This window comes from Acinonyx jubatus, chromosome B3, assembly GCF_027475565.1.
Source record: "Acinonyx jubatus isolate Ajub_Pintada_27869175 chromosome B3, VMU_Ajub_asm_v1.0, whole genome shotgun sequence".
Lineage (NCBI taxonomy): Eukaryota > Metazoa > Chordata > Mammalia > Carnivora > Felidae > Acinonyx > Acinonyx jubatus.
In genome coordinates, this window is record NC_069386.1 from 30,209,941 (window position 1) to 30,232,208 (window position 22,268).

At 43.1% G+C, this 22,268-nt stretch overlaps 1 protein-coding gene across 3 annotated transcripts in view; it reads left to right on the forward strand.

The window, feature by feature from the left end:
• Nucleotides 1-7,715: 7,715 nt before the first annotated feature.
• The window catches only part of PTPN9 (protein tyrosine phosphatase non-receptor type 9), a 78,914-nt gene continuing 64,361 nt past the window's right edge, over nucleotides 7,716-22,268 (forward strand). For all 3 annotated transcript variants that reach the window (XM_027067815.2, XM_027067816.2, XM_027067817.2), the window contains exon 1: nucleotides 7,716-7,967. Coding sequence is in view for 1 of the 3 variants with exons in the window: in XM_027067817.2 (XP_026923618.1) it covers nucleotides 7,905-7,967 (63 nt within the window). In the remaining 2 variants the exon portion in view is untranslated. The remainder of the gene's footprint in view (nucleotides 7,968-22,268) is intronic.

The window sequence follows — 22,268 nt, forward strand, 5'->3', positions numbered from 1 at the left end:
TGGAATTCTGTCTCCCTCTCTTTGCCCCTCACCTACTCACATTTTGTCTCTCTCTCAAAAATAAATACTAAAAAAATTTTTTAATAAAAAAAAGAACCAAATTCATTTAAAAATTTTGTTTCCCACCAAGTCCTGAGAAGTTTGGTCTTGGGTCTTGATTTGATTGTGACTTACCCCGGGCTCCCTCCCCAGTGGGTCCACTGCAAGGCAGAGGCAAGGAGAAGGGGCCTGGGAGAGCTGAGAGGTTGGCAGTAGTGAAGATGAATTAAGAATAGCCTCCCCCAGGGGTCCTGGGTATCTCAGTAGGTTAAGCATCCAACTTGATTTGAGCTCAGGTCATGATCTCACGGTTCATGGGTTTGAGCCCCACATTGGGCTCTGCACTGATAGTGTGGAACTTGCTTGGGATTCTCTCTCTCCATTTCTCTGCTTCTCCCCTGCTGGCTCTGTCTCTTTCAAAATAAATAAATAAACTAAAAAAAGGAAAAAGCATGGCCTCAGGCAGAGCTTCTGGGTGGCTCAGTCGGTTAAATATCTGGACTCTTGATTTCAGCTCAGGTCATGATCTTGCTGGTTAGGGGTCTCACTGAGCAGGAGATGAGAAGAGACAAAATTTGAAACCTGGACAGTACTTCTGGCTAAGACTTGGCACAGACTATTAACATTTGTAGCGAACTTCCTCCCTTCTGCCTTCCCTCGGGCTGGCGGTCCTTCAAGTCTGCCCTCTGTCTTCCTCTGCTTTGGCCCTGCAGGTTTTCTCCCCAGTCAGACCCGGGAAATAAAAGATGAAACTCCAGTCTGTCAGTTCTGCTTCTCTTTGGCAACTTTAACAAAAGCTTTTATAAGGGAGGAAGTTGAAACTGGTTCAAACAAGGTTCTGTCTATTTGTGGACTTAATTTGTCCATTCTGCTCTGGACTCCCATAAGTCAAAGTGAGTGAAAGCAGTGGAACTCAGATGGTACCTCCCTCTTATATCCGATGTTTTCTCATAAGCAACTAAGTATCCAAGGTAACCAAACCAGTTTGGTATTCTTTGGTAAAAACTGGACCTTGTTGGCTAGAAAGGACAGATCCATTCTTTTAGCAAACATTCAGTACCACCTAGTGGGTACTGTATATTTGCTAGGTTCTAAAGAAAGAGTAATGACTAAGACATGATCCCTGCCCCCAAGGAACTCATGATCTAGCGGGAGAAATGGACAAGGAAGCAAATAATTAGAGTGTTAAGTAAACTCTAGACACAGGTGTAAGGTGTGGAAGTAACATAGAATAGTGACTGATTAACCTGTGATTTGGGAGTGGCACATAAGGTGTCAGATGGGAAAATTGTATGAGGAAAGAGCCAGCTCATGTTCTCATTAAAAACAAAAACAAAAACAAAAAACAAAAAATGGCCAAGAACAGCAATAGGTAAGGACTGATCCCTAGAGTATTTGGGGTAATGGGGGAATGTAATCTATGTGGGATAAGATTTTCACCTTTCTTGCAGGGCTCACCTTCAGCCATTCTAGTGGTGGTAGATTTAGCCTATGAGTAAACAAGAAAAAAATGTATAGACCCTGGTTAGCAGTATTATTTACTTATTTACTGTATGTCTGTTTGCCTTTTAGAAAAATAGCAGTAAGAATTTTGGGGGATCTTTTATAGCCAAAACATGTGTGTATAGCACAATACATCTTTTCCACAGGCAGTAGATATTTTGGAGCAATGTTTGAGAGGAGCTTTGGATTTTAGTTTATTATTTAAAAAAAAATTTTTTTAAACGTTTATTTATTTTTGAGAGAGACAGAGACAGAATGCGAGTGGGCTGGGCAGAGAGAGAGGGACACACAGAATCGAAGCAGGCTCCAGGCTCTGTGCTGTCAGCACAGAGCCTGACGCGGGGCTCGAACTCACGAGCTGTGAGATAATGACCTGAACTGAAGTCAGAGACTTAACTGACTGAGCCACCCAGGCACCCCTGTTTCAAAAAAGGTTTAAAAAAGTTTTTATTTGTTTTTGAGAGAGTGGGGGAGGGGCAGGGAGAGAGAGGGAAGCAGGCTCCACGCTGACAGCAGAGAGCCCAATGTGGGGCTTGAACTCCCAAATTGTGAACTTATGACCTGAGCTGAAGTCAGACACTTCACCGACTGAGCCACCCTGGTGCCCCTTTATTATTTATTTTTGAAGGTGGTTGTCTTCACTGATTGATTCATTCAATAGATTTAGAAAGGCCTGCCTACTAGGTACTAGGCTCTAGATACTGAAGGGCCAGGGGCCAACAAGATACAAGTGGTTCCTGACTTTCTGGAGCTTACTGTCTCATAGAGCAGCAGAGACTAGGCTGATGGACGTAGAAACAAGGGCACAGTTAGGAACAGTGATCAGCTCTCTGATGAAAGAATAAGAGGGCACTGTGAGAGAGAGCAACAGGGAGTCTCAGTGTAGGGAGTAGCCAATGACAATCTTCCTGAGGAGGTGACTTTTGAGTTGAGACCTTAAGGATGAGTCAGATTTGTCTGGTGAAGAAGGTGGGAGGAAGGGGAGGATAAGGTTTCTAGACAGAGACCTGAACCCTTTGCTTTAAAAGCAAAAAACACGGGGCGCCTGGGTGGCTCAGTCAGTTAAGCATCCAACTCTTGACTTCAGCTCAGGTCATGATCTTTTGGTCATGATCTCACACGGTCCTGAGATTGAGCCCATGTCGGGTTCTGCTCTGGGCCTGGGTGTGGAGCCTTCTTAAGAGTCTCTCCCCCTCTGCCCCTCCTCTACTCACACACATGTGCTCTCCTTGTCTTTCTGTCTCTCAAAAAAAATAATAATAATAATAATAATAAAATTAAAGCAAAAACCAAAAGTACAATTCATAACACCCCTCCTGCCAACATTCCTCTTTGTAATTTATTTTTTACTTTCAGATTTCAGTTCATGTTAATTTAATAAAAATGTGATTTTTGTCTGTCACCTATATTTGCCCAACCCTATCCTCACCTTCCTCCCGAGGCCCTGCAGCCAAGCATTAAAAAATCTGAAGAGGCTATGTCAATACATGTGGATCTACCTTTATATTTTTTGCAAAATGATAATCTCAGCTATCTCATGCTGTGATGGTGAGATTAGATGAAGTCATTTAGAACAGTGCCTGGCACATGGTAGGGACACAAATGTGAACTTAGTATTTCAGTGTATGTGCGTACTGTAATTTCATTACTGAGTTTTCTATTGATGGACCATTATGTTGTTTCCAATCATTTGCTATTAGAAACCATTTGGCATCCCTAAGATTTGATTGACTATGGTAACAGATAGTACCATACTTGATTTTGTTGGTTCAAGTGTGCAGTTAAAGGCAAGCCTTTGTACTCTGACTCTCCTAGGATTACTGATGAAAGCAAATCCAGCCAGCTCCCTTGTTCTTAGTTTTGTTACCCCTGTGTCTGCTCAGAAACTTCCAAACGTTGTCCTGTTAGGACTATGATAGGCAGCAGTTCTGGAGAGCTGTTCTCTTACACACCCACACACCCACACACACAGCTGTGCCTCTGAAAACACTGCTGAGTTTTCTCTCCTAGCTCACTCTGTTAGATTTCTCCCTTTATTTACTTATTTTTCTTAATTTTTCAAAAAATTTAATGTTTATTTATTTTGAAAGAGAGGCAGAGTGAGAGCAGGTGAGGGGCAGAGAGAGGAGACACAGAATCCAAAGCAGGCTCCAGGCTCTGAGCAGTCAGCACAGGGCCCAACGCGGGGCTCAAACCCACGGATCGTGAGATCATGACCTGAGCTAAAGTCAGAAGCTTAATGCACTGAGATACCCAGGCGCCCCAAACCTCTCCCTTCATTAATTCTCTTCACCTGAAGCCTGTACTAGGTCTTTAAATACCTGGATCCAGGTTCTAGCCCAACACTAATTAATTAGCTAGCTGTGTGACTTTGAAGAAATCACTGACCCCCGGTGTCCTGAGAATCAGTAGGCAAAACTTCTCCTGTGTACACTCAGCGGTGTGTGCTTGCTCAGGTCCCGCTATTTCCTACTCCAGCTTAGTTCTAGAGCCATTCGCCTGCTCTGGGAGAAAAACTATATTTAAGTTACTATTTAAATTTGGTGGTGGGGGGGAGATTATATATCCACAGCAAGATTTAAACACGCTATGCTGTTGGAAGCCAAAATAGTAATTACTCTTGAGGAGTAGTGACTGGGAGGGGACATTAGGGGGATTTTGGCAAGTTGGGAATGTTCTATTTCTTTTTTTTTTTAACGTTTATTTATTTTTGAGACAGAGAGAGACAGAGCATGAATGGGGGAGGGGCAGAGAGAGAGGGAGACACAGAATCTGAAGCAGGCTCCAGGCTCGGAGCCATCAGCCCAGACCCCGACGCGGGGCTCGAACTCACAGACCGTGAGATTGTGACCTGGGTCGAAGTCGGACACTTAACCGACTGAGCCACCCAGGCGCCCAAAGGGAATGTTCTATTTCTTGATCTGTGTGTTGGTTATATGGGTGTGCTCAGTTTATGAAAACTCACCATGCTGTATGCTTCACCTTTCTGTATGTATGTTATAGTTCAATAAAAAGTTAGCAAAAAAAAGAAAACCAAAAACTTAAAATGTGCAAAAGACCATATAGGGAAAAGTCCCTCTTTCCCTTCTATTCTCCTGACTCTGGCTTCTCCTCTTGAAAGACAATCAAATCAGTGATCTTTTCCTTCCTTCCTTCCTTCCTTCCTTCCTTCCTTCCTTCCTTCCTTTTTCTTTCTTTTTTTCTTTTTATGTTTATTTATTTTGAGACACACACACACACACACACACACACACACACACACACAGTACAAGCTGGGGAGGGGCAGAGAGGGAAACAGAATCCAAAGCAGGCTCCAGGCTCTGAGCTGTCAGCACAGAGCCTGACATAGGACTCAAACTCACAGACCATGAGATCATGACCAAAGTCGGACACTCAACCAACTGAACCACCCAGGCACCCTAACCAGTGATCTTTCTTCTGTATCCTCCCAAACCCTTTCTACCTATAAATAAGTTTATATGTTCTTTTTTTTTTGTACGAATTATATCATTATGTACACTATTTGAGTCTTGGTTTTTTTAATTTTTTTTAATATTTATTTTTGAGAGAGAAATAGAGCATGAGCGGGGGAGGGGCAGAGGGCAAGGAGACACAGAATCTGAAGCAGGCTGCAGGCTCTGAGCAAGCTGTCAGCGCAGAGCCTGATGCGGGGCTCAAACCCACAAACTGTGAGATCATGACCTGAGCCAAAGTCGGATGCTCATCCGACAGAGCCACCCAGGCACCCCGAGTCTTGTTCACAATATAACTCAGGGATCATTCCATATCCTTACATGTGGAAGAGACCATTGTGTTGTTCATTGTTGTAACCCCAGTATGTACTGGGGTTGGCAAGTCCAGTGCTTGGCATGAAAATATACTTGTTCAATAAATAGATTGCCTTCCAGAGAGGTATCTGGTTGCAGTACTGAAACTGTAACTCTTGTATGGGGTAATGAACTCAACCAAGAGTCAGCTTTATTGGTGCAAATAACCTGAGATAGAAGAAACAGATCCAAGTTCCAGGGGTTTCTTGTTTTATTCATGGAAAATTATGCTCAGAAACTGACATTATCTTTGCCAATAATTTAACACAGGTTCACTGCAGGAATTATAATTTATAATAATATTTCACAAGCCAGTAGCACACAGGATAATATCTCTTAAGTCAATAAAGAAATAGCATAATCTAAACCAATGATAGATTAATTACACTATCGTTGCAGACAAAGGGACGATGAAAGAGATGAATGAAAGTCTTTAGATGATGTGTACATTTCTACCAGTTGGTTCTTGGTAGAGTCCAACTAAAAGTGAAGTGTCAGCTGCCAGCTTAGGTCCCTCCCTGCTTGGGGCATGTGGCTATCAGGCTATGGTTGGCAGCCATAAGTGGGCTGCTCTGAAGGTTATGTCTTCAGAACATATACATATCTTGTGCCACTGCCTACAAGGAGTAGCCTGGCCGAGGCAGGAACAGATGTCCCTTCTCTTCCTCAGACTGCTGCACAGCTTACCACCACTGCTGACTAAGAGTAGGCCACAGTAGGAGCAAATGTCTCAAGATCTTTGGAAACCTATTTACATCAGCAAAGAGTAGCCGTGTCCAAACTGAACACTCTAGAGTTACTGTTCAAACCTCCTGGTTTTTAAAGTTTAAAAGTCCATCACATGATGGACACCACTGGTGTTTCTATGGTGTCAGTGACGTAATGGTCCTCTTTACTCCGGGTGCAAGAGTTCGATAAGAACATCCTAATACCAAACTTCAAAACAATTTCATCAAAACAAATTAAAGCCACAAATAACTTTGTTCCAAAACATGGATCTGAAATCGTGACGAGTCAGTGCACAACATTTTTCTAACCAAGGGCAATTTGAAGTTCTTATTTTAATGATGCAGAAATGAGATGAAGTCAGTGGTTGCTTCTGAAATCCTCGAAGGAGCATCAGAAGCCAGAGCACCTTCCTCTGTTGTCTGAAGACCTCTCCCTTGGATGTCTCTCCTAGCTCTCCAGGGCTTCAGCCATTAGGACTAGCTGTAGCTTGTTAGCTGGATCCCTTTTGGAATATTTCTTTTTGGACTGAAATGATGCAACAACATACTAGACCAGCCCTGCCTTCCCTGTGCCTCTCCTACGGATCCCAAGACTGTCCTGTAACACCCTTCAACGCTCTTTGCTGTGATTGCCCAAGTGAAAACCCAAGGTTTGCAAAGGCTGTGTAATTCCGGCATCAGGTTTGAAATCGGATGCTGCTTTTGTGAGGGACTAAAATTAGCCATCCTGGTTATGGATTACAGGATACGCGCAACAAAGAGAAAGTGAGAGCAGGGTCTGTTCCTTCACCAGACCTCCCGGACGTCGCAGGCAACCTTTACAGGGTCTTCTAGTCAGCAAGTGACATGGAGACAGATGAGGATTGGTGGGTCCCTCACACGACGGGGCAGCAGCAAATAACCCCGGCGAGGTGCCCGGCAGCAGCTCGTTTTCAAACGAATGTATTCTCTTCCTCCTCCACGGAACTGAACCGTAAAACTCACGCCCCTTTCTTCCTCGTACCCCATCCTCGCAGCCGGGCGTCGCCGAAGCCCCTCCCAGCGCCGGTCCCTCCGGTCTCCCCTCCCCCGCCCCCTGTTTCCCCCGCCTGGGCTCCTCTCTGTCTCCCCCTCCCGGACAGCGTCCGCGCTCGGCCGGCCCTCCCGCCGCCTGTTTGTGAATGAGACGCTCAGTTTCTCAATGGAGCCGCGGGGGGCTCGGGCGGACGCGGCGCGGCCGCAGCGCTGGCCCTGAGCCCGGAGGGGGGCGCCTTTTCCTCGCTCCCTCCCCTCTTCCCTCCCTCCCGCCGCCGCGGCTTTTGAGGAACGGGGCTGAGAGGCCGCCGCGTAGGTCGCCGGGGCCCGCATCCCCGAGGACTCCGCCTCACGCTCCGGAGGAGCCGGAGCGCGGCCGGGGGAGCCAGACGCCGAGGAGGCCGGCGGCCTTCGGGAAATTTCCGCCGAGACCCTCCGCTCTGGGCTTAGAAAGTTCTTGAGTTCGTATTTCCTTTTTAAATCCCGGTTGGCTATTAGCTCTTCGCCGGCACCTTTTTTTTTTTTTTCCGGGAGAGGAGGGGGAGTGCGGGGAAAGGAGAGAAGAAAATAAAAAAGGATTTCCGCCCGGAGAGAGCGACAGTTGTGAGAGCTTTTCCTTCAGGAGACAGGAGCGGCGTTCGCGGCCGCCGCGGGCGCCCGGCCCCGCCGGCCCCACCATGCGCGAGCCGGCCTCCGGCTGTTGAGGCACGGAGACGCGGAAGCGTCGGCCGGCAGCACCGGGCTCTCGGCGCTCCCGGGCGCGTTCGGTCGGCCGGGCGGCGGCGGCGGCGGGATGGAGCCCGCGACCGCGCCCCAGCCCGACATGGCGCCGGAGCTGACCCCGGAGGAGGAGCAGGTAAGCGGGGCCGCGGCCGCGGCGGTGGGTGTGTCCGGACCCCCGAGGCCTAGGCCGGCCTCTGCCCGCGGAGGCCGCGCGCTCCACGGCCCCCGGCCCGCTGGTGCCCCTTCCCCCGGCGACCGCGCCCCAGGCCGTCAGCCCCCGACCCGGGGGACGCCGCGGGACGCAGCTCCCGGCCTCTTCGGTCCCTTAGGCTTACGGGCCTCAGATCGCCCCCTCCCCCCATTCTGGTGGTAATTCAAGTTCCTCGGACTGGAGGGCCTCCCTTTCCCTCCCACCACCCTCGACCCCCGACGTTTGCTGAACACCTACTTGCCTTCGGGCCCTCCACCCCTATAAATGTTCAGCTTCTTTCCTTAAGGGTTTGTGGTTTTTTAAGGACAGGCAAAGTCCCGTTGGGGGGAGGATTCCTGTGGGGAACATCTCCCCACCCGAGGAGAGTGGTGATATAGGCAGTGGGTACGTAGATGCCCTAGATTTTCAGATGAGCCCCTCGGGCTTCTCACAGGGCTGTGGCAGGCCTACTTGGGCAGATTCTGGAAGATCCAGGCCTCATGCACCCGAAGCCCCTGGCCTGGACCGCCCTATTCAGCGCTCTCAAACTGGGCGCATCCCCTCACCCCCACTTCCCTGCCCACCCTCCCATCTCATCTCGCTGTCTCCATCTTTCTGAAGCCTATGTTGAGCTCCATTGTCCCTTAAAGCTTATGACCTTCAGTTCCCAGGAGGAAGTGGTTTGCGGTGTCATTCTGGGGGTTTGGGTAAGGGAAAAGCCCAGGGCCCTTGTATCTTTCCCTCCCCCACATTCCTTCTGGGGAGACACGGACCACTCCTTCAGAGGAAGATTGGAAAATCTGCTAGCTGAGATTGGGAACCCTAAAGACTTTCGCTATCTCTTCCTTGGCACTGCCCATACCCGGCTTTAGCTATGCTCAAATATAGCCATAGTCTGATTTCATGTTTGAAAAAACAAAAACCTGAAATAAGAAAAAGATGAACCATACTGGTAACCCGTTTCAGGCCCTCCAGCCCTTATTCCCAAGGACCACATTTGGTAGCACAGTCTCTAGGGTGGAGACAGTCCGATTTTACAAACTAGTATTAGTTAATGGGCTTAAGACCTGATTTTTAAAAAGCTCTTGACTTTTCTCCTCATTTGTGGAGATGACATTTTTCACATTTGGCCTCAAACCACTATCTTGCCTTTTCACGCCTTGAGATAAAATCAGCATGGGAGAGAAAAAAAAATTCTGCTCTGTAGGAGCAGTGGTAACATCCTGGTATCTGCAGTTGAGTGTTAATAAAATGCTAGTCAAGGCCTAGTGCAAGCAGGTGGCCAAGGAGCCTGTCCTTCCAGAATTAGGGAAATACTTCAGTACTAAGGTTGTGGTGTTGATTTTAAAGTGGCAAAACCCCTTTCACTTCTTTTCCTTGGATTAGTCAGATTTAGAGTTTCTATGTTTCTATGATTTAAAGGCATTAGTATTCCACTATGAAAACGGGATTAGGTTGCAAGTTAAAAAATTAAAACCAAGGAAAGCAAGTATTGATAAAGTCAGTGCTTTACTCTGTATAGAGTATTTGCATATACTTTTATAGTGTTTAGTAAAATCTTTGTATTTAGTGGAAATCTTTTACAGTGAATAAACGTGATGGGCATTAATAAGGACTGGATGGTAACAGTAAAATATTTTTATATTAAGATCAAGAAGGTATGTGGGTTTTTAAAATCATACCTTTTCCTACAAAATGTCAGGTTTTCTACAAGCATTTCAAAATGTTGAAGCAAACATAAAAGTAGCATAGTTCCAATTATTGTGATTGTAATGAAATTGTAAAATTTCATAGTTTAATATCACATAAGAGCACTCTTCACTGTTATGATTTATTTAGATTATGTTAAGCAGCTGCAAATTCATGTTGGTCTTATCTAAGTAGTGATCATGGGATATGACACATTCATTTCATAATGCTGCCCCATTGCTGAAACCAATTTTATTTATTTCTTATCAAAAAATTTTTAATGTTTTATTTATTTTTGAGAGAGAGAGAGAGAGAGAGAAAGAGCGCGTGCGAGCGAGCGTGAGGCGGGGGGAGGGCCAGAGAGAGGGAGACACAGAATCATCCAGAGCAGGCTCCAGGCTCTGAGCTGTCAGCACAGAGCCTGACCTAGGGCTCAAACTCAGGAACACCTTGAGATCATGACCTGAGCTGAAGTCGGATGCTTAACCAATCCAGCCACCCAGGTGCCCCTCAAACCAATTTTAGAACTCATTTTAAAGCTTGTGGCAGAATCTTTCAGATATCTTCAGTGTTGGAAACATCTTATCCTTTTGAGGGTCAATTTGCTTTTTGGAAATACCAATCTTTTGGAATCTTATAAGTAAAGGATCACACTAGGTTAACACAGGTTCAGGCGAAAATGAAATACATTTATGCATTTAGGTCCTTTTGGGGGGTAGGTAACTAACTGCTTTAAAGATGTTTCTGGAGCAGATCTCTCCTGAATGGTATATTCTTGTATATAGTCATGTGAATCAGAAACCCAGAAGTTTCTTGAACATTTTGCTTTCCCTCAGGCCCTGTACACTACAAATCATCAGATTTTCCTGAATATCTCTCGAATTCATCAACTTCTTCCACTATCACCATCACCCTAGTCCCCAAGCTGTTGTTAAATGTATCCTTACAGAACTTTTGTTTCCTACCTGATCATCTGCATTCCTTACTCTTATTCCAGAAGGCAAAGGCAAATTGAAAATCTCATTGTGTCTCCAGTCTGCCTCCCTGCCCCTAAAAGAAGCATTTATTTAAAACCCTTCAGTGGCTTTTCATTACTCCTGAGTATGATCTACAATGCATGGGCCCTGAGTGTGGTCTAGAGCCCTAGCTAATTCTCACACCTCATCTTTCCTCCAGGCACACAGGCCTTTTGGTCCTGCATTCTTGCTGTTTTCTCCTGGTACAGGGTCTTTGTACAGACTGCTTTCCCCTGTCTGGGAACACCTGCCACTGTTAACTCTCTCTTCATCCTCAGCTTTTGCTTCCTCAGGAAGGCCTTCCTTGATCTCCCCAATTAAGTTAGATCTGTGTTACTGGCTCTTAGAGTACCATGTACTGTCCTTTATATCACTTTTCACAAGTTTACACTATTTGTGGGATTGCATGACTGGAAGCTCCATGAGGGTTGGAACTGTGTCTACTTTTGCCCATCGCCATATGCACATCGCCTAGCATAATGATTGGCACTTAGTGTATGGACATTCTGGAAATACTTGTGGAACAAAGAGTAGTTCGGTACATGAATAGAACACAGACAGCATCATCTCCTTTCTGAGGGGCTTGTAAAAATAAGGACATTGTTCATTTTTACGTATACTTCTGAAGGTCATCATTATTGCTTTGTAGTCTCATTTCCTATCTAGGCATGTGCTGAACTGATATATCAAATTCTCATTTGTAACTCTGATGTTTCTTGCCTTTATTTTTTCAGTTTGCAGTAATTAACAGAGCTTACAATTGAGTTACAAGAAAAAGTGAGCTTTGCCTTTAATAAATTTACATGAATAGCAACAGGGTAATAACAGTAACTGTTTCCTGAGTTTCTGCTTTGAGTCAGGCTCCGCACTGGGCATTTCACATACGATTAATCCTCATACGATTGGAATTATTACCTCATTTTGCAAACAAGAAAACTCAGACTGAGAGAAGGAAATTGCCCAAGGTCACATAGCTAGCAAGCAATGGAGCCATGATTTCCACCCAGTTCTGGGTTATTCTGCCTCCACTGCAAATGTTCCCTGTATTATACTACATAACTTCTCATGAAGCAGCTAGTTACCTTACTAAGATGTCTGCATGCATGTATAATAGTTAATTTTGTTGGTTTGGGTATTGATATATGTGTATTTGGTTTTGATGATGTGTCTTAAAATATGATTTAAAAATTGCACAGAAGAAAAATTTTGGAAGACCTTTACTCAGACCTATTGCCAACAGAGACATACACAGTCTATGCAAGAAATTGTGATGAAAGTACTCTTGAGAAAAAATGTGTTCCCTAAGATAGGGTTGACAACTCTCCATTTTGAGGTGTGGTCACAATAAAAATTTAATTTTTTGATATCTTCTTTAGCTTTTGTATAGGAGAAATAACTATTCATGGAACCAAATATGAAGAATATTATCTCTCCAAACTTTAAAAAGCTAGGTGTTTTGTATGTTAATGTGTACATATAAAAAGCCTTTCTTCATGGGCTGGCAAAATTATAAGTTTGGCAGTGTGAAGGGTAATTTCTACATATCAGCATTAGTCTTCATTTTTATTATGTTACTAATTGTCTTAATTTCACTTTGCCAGAGCATATACTAACATTTGTAACTTGACCTGAAGTTGATAATTTTTGAATTATAGTTAACTTGAAAGATAATTAAGGGTTTCTTGAAGGGGGGGGGGTAAGAAAGGGGGTCTCTTACTCATCTGTTCTATGTCTAAAACCTACAGAAAGTTTAAGTGGGACTCCCTGAGTTACATTTGTTTGCGCATAAGTTGTGAGAAATCTCTCTTTGTAATCAAACCATAAACTAAAGACTCACCTAGGATTCTAAGGATACTCAAATTCAGAAATTACAGCTTTTAAGGGTCTTGATTTTACATGGATTTCCCAGTAGTGATTAATAGGATAGAAGAATAGAGTAGTTTTCAAGGCGCCTGGGTGGCTCAGTCGGTTAAGCGTTGGACTTCTGGTAAGGTCATGATCTCACAGTTCTTGAGCCTTGAATCAAGCCTTGCATCGAGCCTCGCATCGGGCTGTGGGCTGTCAGCTCGCAGTCTACTTTGGATCCTCTGTCTCTCTCTCTCTCTCTCTCTGCCCCCCTCCCATGTGTGCTTTCTCTCTCTCTCCAAAATAAACTTTGAAAAGAAGAACAGAGTAGTTTTCTAAAGTACTTATGCATTTATGCATATTTTTATTTTATGTTATTTAATTAATTTATTTTTGTGATAATGAATCACTAAATTCAATTCCTGAAATCATCACTTATATAGAACACCCAGTGCTCATCCCAACAGGTGTCCTCCTTAATACCCCTTGCCCATTTAGCCCATCCCCCACTCAACACCCCTCCAGCAACCCTTAGTTTGTTCTCTGTATTTAAGAGTCTCTTAAGGTATGCCTCCCTTTGTTTTGTTTTAATTTTTTTTAATGTTTATTTATTGAGAGACAGAGAGAGGCAGAGTGTGAGTCAAGGAGGGGCAGAGAGAGAGAGGGAGACACAGAATCTGAAGCAGGCTCCAGACTCTGAGCTGTCAGCACAGAGCCCGACGCAGGGCTTGAACCCATGAACCGTTAGACGATGACCTGAGCCAAAGTCAGATACTTATCTGACTGAGTCACCCAGGCTCCCCTTTCTCTCTGTTTTTATATTATTTTTGCTTCCCTTCCTTTATGTTCATCTGTTTTGTATCTTAAATTCTTGTTTTACTTTTTTTAAGATTTGATTTTTAAGTGGGGCGCTGGGTGGCTCAGCCGGTTAAATGTCTGAATTTGGCCCAGGTCATGATCTCACAGTTCGTGAGTTCGAGCCCCACATCAGGCTCTGTGTTGACAGCTTGGAGCCTGGAGTCTGCTTTGGATTCTGTGTCTCCCTCTCTCTCTGCCCCTCCCTAGCTCACGTTGGCACGCGCGCTGTCTCTCTCTCTCTCTCTCTCTCTCTCTCTCTCTCTCTCTGTCAAAAATAAATAAACTTAAAAAAAAAAAAAGATTTGAGTTTTAAATAATCTCTACCCCCAACTAGGGCTCAAACTCACAACCCCAAGATCAGGAGTCATGTGTGCCACTGACTGAGCCAGCCAGGCACCACGCATATTTTCATCTTAGACCAAAGTTGGTTTTAATAACTTGTATAGTGCTTCTTGCACATTAAAAATAATTCATGAATTTCTTTAAAGTTGCTGTAACAAATAATCTAATATTTATTTTCAAAGCCTCTAAAGAAAATTTCTATTTTAGAGTTAATGTTGTTCAGAGCTTTAGTGTGAAGTTAGTAAGTTAGTGCTTACATTGTAAGCACTCAGTAAAGTTAGCCTTTATCATAATATTCTCTGTTTTTGAATAGTGAAAGATTTTAGAGCCAAGTTAGCTTAAACTAATCCCAAGGGAGAAAAATATTTATATTTACCCTGGGGATTATCACTTAGTATGGATTCATATGAATGCCAGAAAATAGTTATCTTGTAACTCTATCACATAGTTTTCAAAAACCTATTCTAATGCTATGCTGTGGTTTGTGTTCTTGTAACAGGGATCATCTGAAGCTAAAAATTTAACTGCCTTGCAGTGGACTTCAGAGATTTTTGGCATTTTTCCCAAGGGCAAGGGTTTTTGTCCTGGTTCTTGTGGCCAAGAACTTCCCTTTTCCCACAGCCTCACATGTCCTGTGCTAAATGTCATCTGTCCCCCCAGAAGTATCCATACGTCAAGAACCAGATGATTCATAACATTAAGTAGAGGCCTTCCAGAGAGCAGAAAGATGAAGCATTCTCATTATTTTCGTTATTGCCAGTAACTAATGATGTTGTAATTAACAATCAGGTGAAATCTCATCTGGATGTGAGAATTGTACTCTGTTAAAATTTCTGAGCATATCAATGGCCTTGGACTTCACTTTTGTGGATGTTAAGGAACCTGGAGGTTTTCTCTAGGAACCTGACTTTTAGTCAGGTTCAATTCAATTAATGAATTGAAAAGTAAGACACTTCCTTTGGAAAGGAGCTGAACTGTTTCACAGAGGTAAAAGTTAAATGTTCTCTCTCTCTCTCAAAAATTCACATTAAAAAAAAAATTAGATGCCATCGTCCTAACTCTGTTCATATGCTAAAACCTGCAGTGCCAGTTACAGCCATTTCATGCTTGTTCTACCACCTACCTCCATGTCTCACACAACTGGGGATATTTTCCTTTTCCAAATCAGTCATTATCATATTTGCCACCTGTGCATGCCTCTGTACAAGAGCTCCTTGGTTGCTCTTTCTGGCCACTGGAATAGTCCCTGTTTTTTATTCCTCTTCCTCCGGAGTAGGAGCAGATGTTCCTGGAACAGGTATTTTAGCCTGTATTCTTCAGTGCTGGAGGGCCTATACCTGCTGGAAGGAGCACTTTCATGTCTGACTTTGAAAAGACCTCTTGAGTAACTAACTGAAATGACATGAGATAGGCAGCAGGGGTGGGAGACTGAGATGCCGTAGAGCCCATGGGAAGAGTGGTTTGTTTATTAAGGATTGGTTGTCTCTTAGATCTAGATTATAAAATGATGAGAACAAGACAGGTTAGAGGTGACTTTTTCTTTAGTTTCTGATTCTAAGAAAAACATTCCATTTTTCTCTAGGAAAGACCGTTTCTGTTTTATGTATTGGTTTCCTCTGAAATATCAAACCCACCCAAAACACACATGCATAGTTCTTGTCTTTTATTCAGCACAGGTGGCACAGAAATGACTAGCTTTATGGAATTCTTATGAAACCAGAATTCTCAGAATTGATGGGCGGATTCTAAAGAGAGCTGTCTATGACTTTAGTACTGAAGTGTCTAGGGACATTAATCCGTAAATTACTTGTTCATTCCTTGAACTGGCTAAGTTTTACGTTTGTATTTGCTTTTATATATATCATTAATTAAATGATATACATCATTATTAATATTTTTAAAAATAGTCTTAGGTTCTCTACAATGATCATATATTTCTTTTATCATTAAAATCAATAACATCTTGTAAAAAGTGCTGCATACACTATATAAGTGTGGGATTATGTTATTAAATGCTGAGGGGCGCCTGAGTGGCTCAGTCGGTTAAGTAACTGACTTCAGCTCAGGTCATGATCTCATGGGTTCTAGCCCAGCATCGGGCTCTGCTGGCGGTTCAGGGCTGAGACACAGGATTCTGTGTCTCCCTCTCTCTGCCCCTCCCCTGCTTGCGCATGCTCGCTCTCTCTCTCTCTCTCTCTCTCAAATAATAAACGTTAAAAAATTTTTTAAAAATGCTGAGATCCCGGGGCGCCTGGGTGGCTCAGTCGGTTAAGCGGCCGACTTCGGCTCAGGTCATGATCTCGCGGTCCGTGAGTTTGAGCCCCGCGTCGGGCTCTGTGCTGACAGCTCAGAGCCTGGAGCCTGTTTCGGATTCTTTGTCTCCGTCTCTCTGACCCTCCCCCGTTCATGCTCTGTCTCTCTCTGTCTCAACAATAAGTAAACGTTAAAGTTTTTTTTAAAAAATGCTGAGATCCCAGTATTTAAAATTAATGCAAATCTAGCCTTTTTCTAAACAGAACTATTTGCAAGTGAAACCTGGGCCTTTTGGGAGATGATGGCAATAAGTCTTAGGTAAACTTCAGGAATCCCCAGCTTCCTTTGTGGCTCCAGTTTTATTTTATATTTTTGAGTTTGTTTTGTTTTCTTTTTTTAAGGAACTTTTAGGAAACGTTAATTAATTTAAATAAGTAACATCCCTTACAGTTACAAAATGCTCAGTAAATAGTTGTGCTAATAGTATTCTTATTCTTTCTGCAACACCAAACAATTTTTTTTCAGGTAAGTAAAGGAAGAATAATTAAGAATTTAACTTTGTAGCAATGAGATAGAGGATTTCAAGATTGCCTGACTTCTGACAGTTACCATGCATGAGTAATGTATCTAGAAGATGGTAGTGGGGATACCTGCAGCTGATTTTATGCTGTTATCACTTTCTGCACCATTCATTAGTTCACTGATTTATTTCATCTTTCTTGGTTATAGATTACCTTTAGGTGCATTGGTCAGCATTGTCTTTTTTATTTTTTTTTCCCAGATAAAACTTTAAAGGTCATCTGATCTAAAAATGACTCATTTGTGGAGTGCGAAGAGTAACAGTTTATATTATCTTCTATATCTTTCTTTTTTAAAAAAAATATTTATTTTTTGAGAGAGACTGTAAGCGAGGGAGGGGCAAAGGGAGAAGGGAACAGAGGATCTGACATGGGCTCTGCTGACAAGCTGACAGCAGTGAGCCTAACGTGGGGCTTGAACGAACTCACAATCCATGAGATCATGACCAGAGCCAAAGTTGGATGCTCAACTGACGGAGCCACCCAGGTGCTCCATCTTCCTTATCTTTCTTAAACAGCATTTGTGAAAACATTCTCATTCCATGGTTTATCTCAGTGGTTCTCAACCAGGATGATTTCAAAACAGCCCTCTTGGCCCCAAATAAATGTCTATGTCTAGAGACACATTTGATTGTCACAATTAGAGGGTGCTACTGGCATTTGGTGGGTAGAGGCTAGGAATGCTGTGAAACATCTATAAATGTATAGGAGAGCCCACCACAACCAAGAATTATCAGACCCAGACTGGCAATAGTCCCAAGGTTGAGAAACTCTGTAATTTAGTTTTGTTTTGTTTTTTAGAGAAAGCAAGCAGAGGAGAGGGGTGGAGGGGGGAGGGAGAGAGAGTCTTAAGCAGGCTCCATGCTCAGCACCTAGCTTGATGCAGGGCTCCATCCCATGACCCTGGGGTCATGACCTTAGCCAAAATCAATAGTCATCCGCTCAACTGACTGAGCCACCCAGGCTCCCCGAGGAACCCTAGTTTATATCTGAAGGAATTTTGTGGTTCTTAGGAACAGAGATACAAATTCCTGCTTTTTAGTTGAAGATAAGTCTTTGGTTAACACATTTAGTATTTATTCAAATATGTGTCCCCAGATACTGATTTCTGGAATTAACTTTACGTACTGAAAAGTGAAAAACTCTTGTGTTTTATAGCATAACCATCACAGAGTATCGATAAAATGAGCCATTTGCAGGGGTTTTCAGGGATGGGAGGGATTTTATGTGACAAGGAGAACATTACTGAGCCCTGCCATGTAATGATAATGGGAGGTGTCAGTTTTGCTTTCCCCTCTAAGTGTTTCTGAGCTTCTGTTCCTCCAGTGAGTGAGGTGATTATTATGTATCTTCCTTTTCATGTTAATGTCTGCCAAGAGGAAGGTTTTACAGATTATAAACAGAAAATCTGTTCATTCAGCAATCATTATTGTCTACTGTGTACCAAGTTCTTGATCAGCATGGATGAGGGGCTCTCTGTCTTTGAGGAGTTGCCCTCTAGTTCTAAGCAGTTCTAGAATTGTGGGGTACCCACCAAGGAAGAGGCCCTCTTATACCCAGTGAGGGCAGGATCTCCATCTCTGTATCCTTAGTGCACATTGTGAGAGCTCAAAATACATTTGCTGAGGAATGAGTGAAAGCATGTTGGAATTATTTATTCCTCACACAACCCAGGAAACTGGTATTCTTTTGCTCAGGATGATTGTCTATGTGATAATTGGGATGATGCTCAGAGGCTTTCAGTAATTTACCGAGGAGGCAGCACTGGGACACAAACTCTGATTAAATGCGGTGCTCGTTCTAGTAAACTTCGTCTGTTTTACCGACATATTTCTATGTATGACACACCTATATACATATACACCAGAAATAGCTCTCTCGGCACTTGGGGGTTGAAGATTCCTGGTTTCTGCTATTCCCAAGTTTTCCTACAGAGAAGTGGCTACATTGTTACCAGCTGGTTATTGTACATTTATTTATGAAAGAAATTATATGCTTTAATGGGGTTAATGAACTTGGGGGTTCATATAGGTCTCTGGCTGTACCTCTCAGAATGTTCATAGGTCTCCCCTTTGCCTTTATGAAGCCAGTTTTTAGTCTTTTATATATAAAGTTTAATCTTTCATGTATTATAATCAGCATAATGGGGAAGCATATGTAATATACATGCCTAGGATGAAACTGTAGCTTTTTTTTTCTTTAATTTTTTAAATGTTTTATTTATTTTTAAGACAGACAGAGTGCAGATGGGGCAGAGAAAGAAAGGGAGACACAGAACCTGAAGCAGGCTCCAGGCTCCAAGCTGTGAGCACAGAGCCCGACGCGGGGCTGGAACTCACGAACTATGAGATCATGACCTGAGCTGAAGTCGGACGCTCAACCAACAGAGCCACCCAGGCGCCCCTGAAACTGTAGCTTTTTAAATTGTTTTTCCCTGGCGCCTGGGTGGCTCATTCAGTTAAGCAGCTGACTCTTGATTTTGGCTCAGGTCATGATCTCAAGGTCGTGGGATATTGGGCCCTGCGTTGGGTTCTGTGCTGAGCGTGGAGCCTATTTAGGATTCTCTCCCTCTCCCCGCCCCCCACCCCTCTCATGCTCTTCTCTCCCAAAATAAATAAACCTAAAAATATAAATAAATAAATAGTTTTTTTCCATGATACCTTCGCTTTGCTCTTGTTTTGGCTGCACTTAAGCTACTACTAGAGTTTATTTCTCAATTCTTGCCAAGTGTAAAAGTTGAAAAAAATTTTTCCTAAAAACAAAAAAAATTTTTTTTTCTCCCTCTTTCACTTTCTATACTCACACGTTTCTCTCTTAGATTCATAAAGGAAGAAAAAGAGTTACCAAGAGGAAGACCTGGAGCCTCAAACATAATACACAAGCATCAGAAAAGCTTTACTTGGGAAAAGCCGTTTGTTTCACTCGGTGTAGCTCTTCCATGCCAGGAAAACCCCCGAAGTGATGAGAAAATATTTCTAGTGAGGTTAGGGACTTAACAGTGATACAGCTAGCAAGATTAAAATATACAGGATTTCCAGTATACTTTTGTTTTCAAAAACATAACTGTACATCTTTTTTTTTTTTCTTTAGCCATCCAAAACATCATTTTCTTTCATAGCTGATATCAAACTAAGCAAATGCTAGCTTTGGAGGTGATTTTGTGAGAAAATTAGAAGCAACTGGAAATTTGTGTTTTGAATGATAATGCTTGGAAACTCTAGTCAGGACCTCTAATTGTTGTCGTGCTGCCCTTATAGTGCTACAAATATTGGTAAAAGCCCATGTCAAAACTTGTGATAACAATAGTGACTAAGCATTACCTATTAGGATGACTGTAATTTTTTTTAATTTTTTTTTTTACATTTATTTATTTTTGAGAGACAGAGACAGAGCATGAGCGGAGGAGGGGCAGAGAGAGAGGGAGACACAGAATCGGAAGCAGGCTCTAGGCTCTGAGCTGTCAGCACAGAGCCCGACGTGGGGCTCGAACTCACAAACTGTGAGATCATGACCTGAGCTGGTCAGTTACTTAACCGACTGAGCCACCCAGGCACCCCAGGATGACTGTAATTTTTAAAAATATTTATTTATTTATTTGGGGGAGAGTGCAAATGGGGGAGGGGCAGAGAGAGGGGGACAGAGAATCCTAAGTGGGCTCTGTGCTGACTGGCTGACAGCAGCGAACTCAGGAACTGTGAGATCATGACCTGAGCCCAAATCGGACGCTTACTCAGCTGAGCCATCCAGTGCCTCTGGCTATAATTTTTTTTTAAAAAGAAAGAAAATAGGGGCGCCTGGGTGGCTCAGTCAGTTAGGTGTCCAACTTCGGGTCAGGTCATGGTCTTGAGGTTCTTGAGTTGGAGCCCCTCATCGGGCTCTGTGCTGACAGCCCAGCAGTTCCTGAGTTCCTGAGTTCGCTGTTGTCAGCACAGAGCCCGCTTTGGATTCTGGGTCTCCCTCTCTCTCTGCCCCTCCCCTGACTTATCTGTCTCTCTCTCTCTTTCAAAAAATGAATAAACATCAAATGAGTAAGTAAATAAATAAATAAGACAGAAAATACCAAGTATTGGTATTGTTGGTGGGAGTGTAAAATGGTGAAGCCACTGTGGAAAACAGTTTGACAGTTTCTTAAAAGATTAAAGGTAGAACTACCATGTAACCCTGCAATTTTACTTCTAGGTGTATGTCCATGTCATAGCATCAGTCACAGTAACCCAAAGGTAGAAGCAACTTGAGTGTCCGTCGACAGATGGATAGTTAAACAAAATGTGTTATATACATACAATGGAATATTACTCAGCCTTAAAAAGACATGAAATTTTGATATATGTTGCCATGTGGATGAACCTCAAAAACACTGCTTATTGGGGCACCTGGCTGGCTTAGTCAGTGGAGCGGGTGACTCTTGATCTCAGGGTTGTGAGTTCAAGCCCCATGTTGGGTGTAGAAATTACTTAAGAATGAAATCTTAAAAAAAAAAAAAAAAAACCAACAACCCACTATGCTTATTGAAATAGGTCAGACACAGAAAGACAAATATATGATTCCATTTACATGAGGTAACTAGAATAGGCAAATTTAGAGAGAGAAAGTAGAGCAGTAGGGTCGGGGGAAGATGGGAAAGAGGGTTATTGTTTAATGGGTACTGAGTTTTGTTGGGGGTGATGAAAAAGTTTGGGTATAGATAGTGGTGATGGTTACCCACCATTGTGAATGTATTTAATGCCACTGATTTGTATACTTATGAATGGTAAAAATAATATTATATGTAGGGGCATCTGGGTGGCTCAGTTGGCTAAGTGTCCCGACTTGTGCTTTCAGGATGGAGCCCTGCCTGAGTCAAGGATTCTTGGTCTCTCTGTCTGTCTCTCTGCCCTCCCCCGCTGGTGTGTGTACCCTCTCTCTCCCTCTTTCTCTCTCTTAAAAATAAAACACATTAAAAAAATGAAAAAAGATAAATATTATGTGTATATTTTACCACCATAAAATAATGGTTAAGCACTATTCTAATTGCTTTACAGGTTTTAATGTTTTGGTTAGTGAATAATGCAGCTGGTGAGGCATAGGAAAGAGAATAGGTGTTAATTCCACTTCTGGTTTGGCTGCTGATCTTGAGCCTAGAATCACTTATGTAAGTGCCATTTCTCAGTTACAGAATGTAGCTATGTTAATAATTTGTTAGGATGTAAATTGTCGTCTGTTTTTAAGCTCTTGAATGTTTCACATGTGAGATCCAGTTAAGGTCTACTCTACTCTGTAGGAGAATAAGGAATTTTCTGCGTGGGACAAAGCACTGAATGTTATGATGCAAATGGACCCAATTTGTACAGCATCTTCCTCTTCCCCCACCCCCACTCCCAATATAGTTGTGGGAGTGACTTGAAATATTGATCCGGAGCAGTGGTTCTCAGAGAGTGGTCTCCAGACCAGCTATGTGAGCATGCCCTCAGAGCTTTTTAAAAATGCACATATTCAACTCCCACCCCAGACCTACTGAATCAGAAACTCTAGGCTTAAGGTTCAACAATCTATATTTAACAAGCCTCCAAACGCACACTCAAATTTGAAAACTGGTGATCTAGAGAATAGGGTGTTGCGTTGGTACGGGAACCATCTAAAAGTGGGTTTAAATACTCAGGCTCACTTCAGGAAGAGAAGGCCTA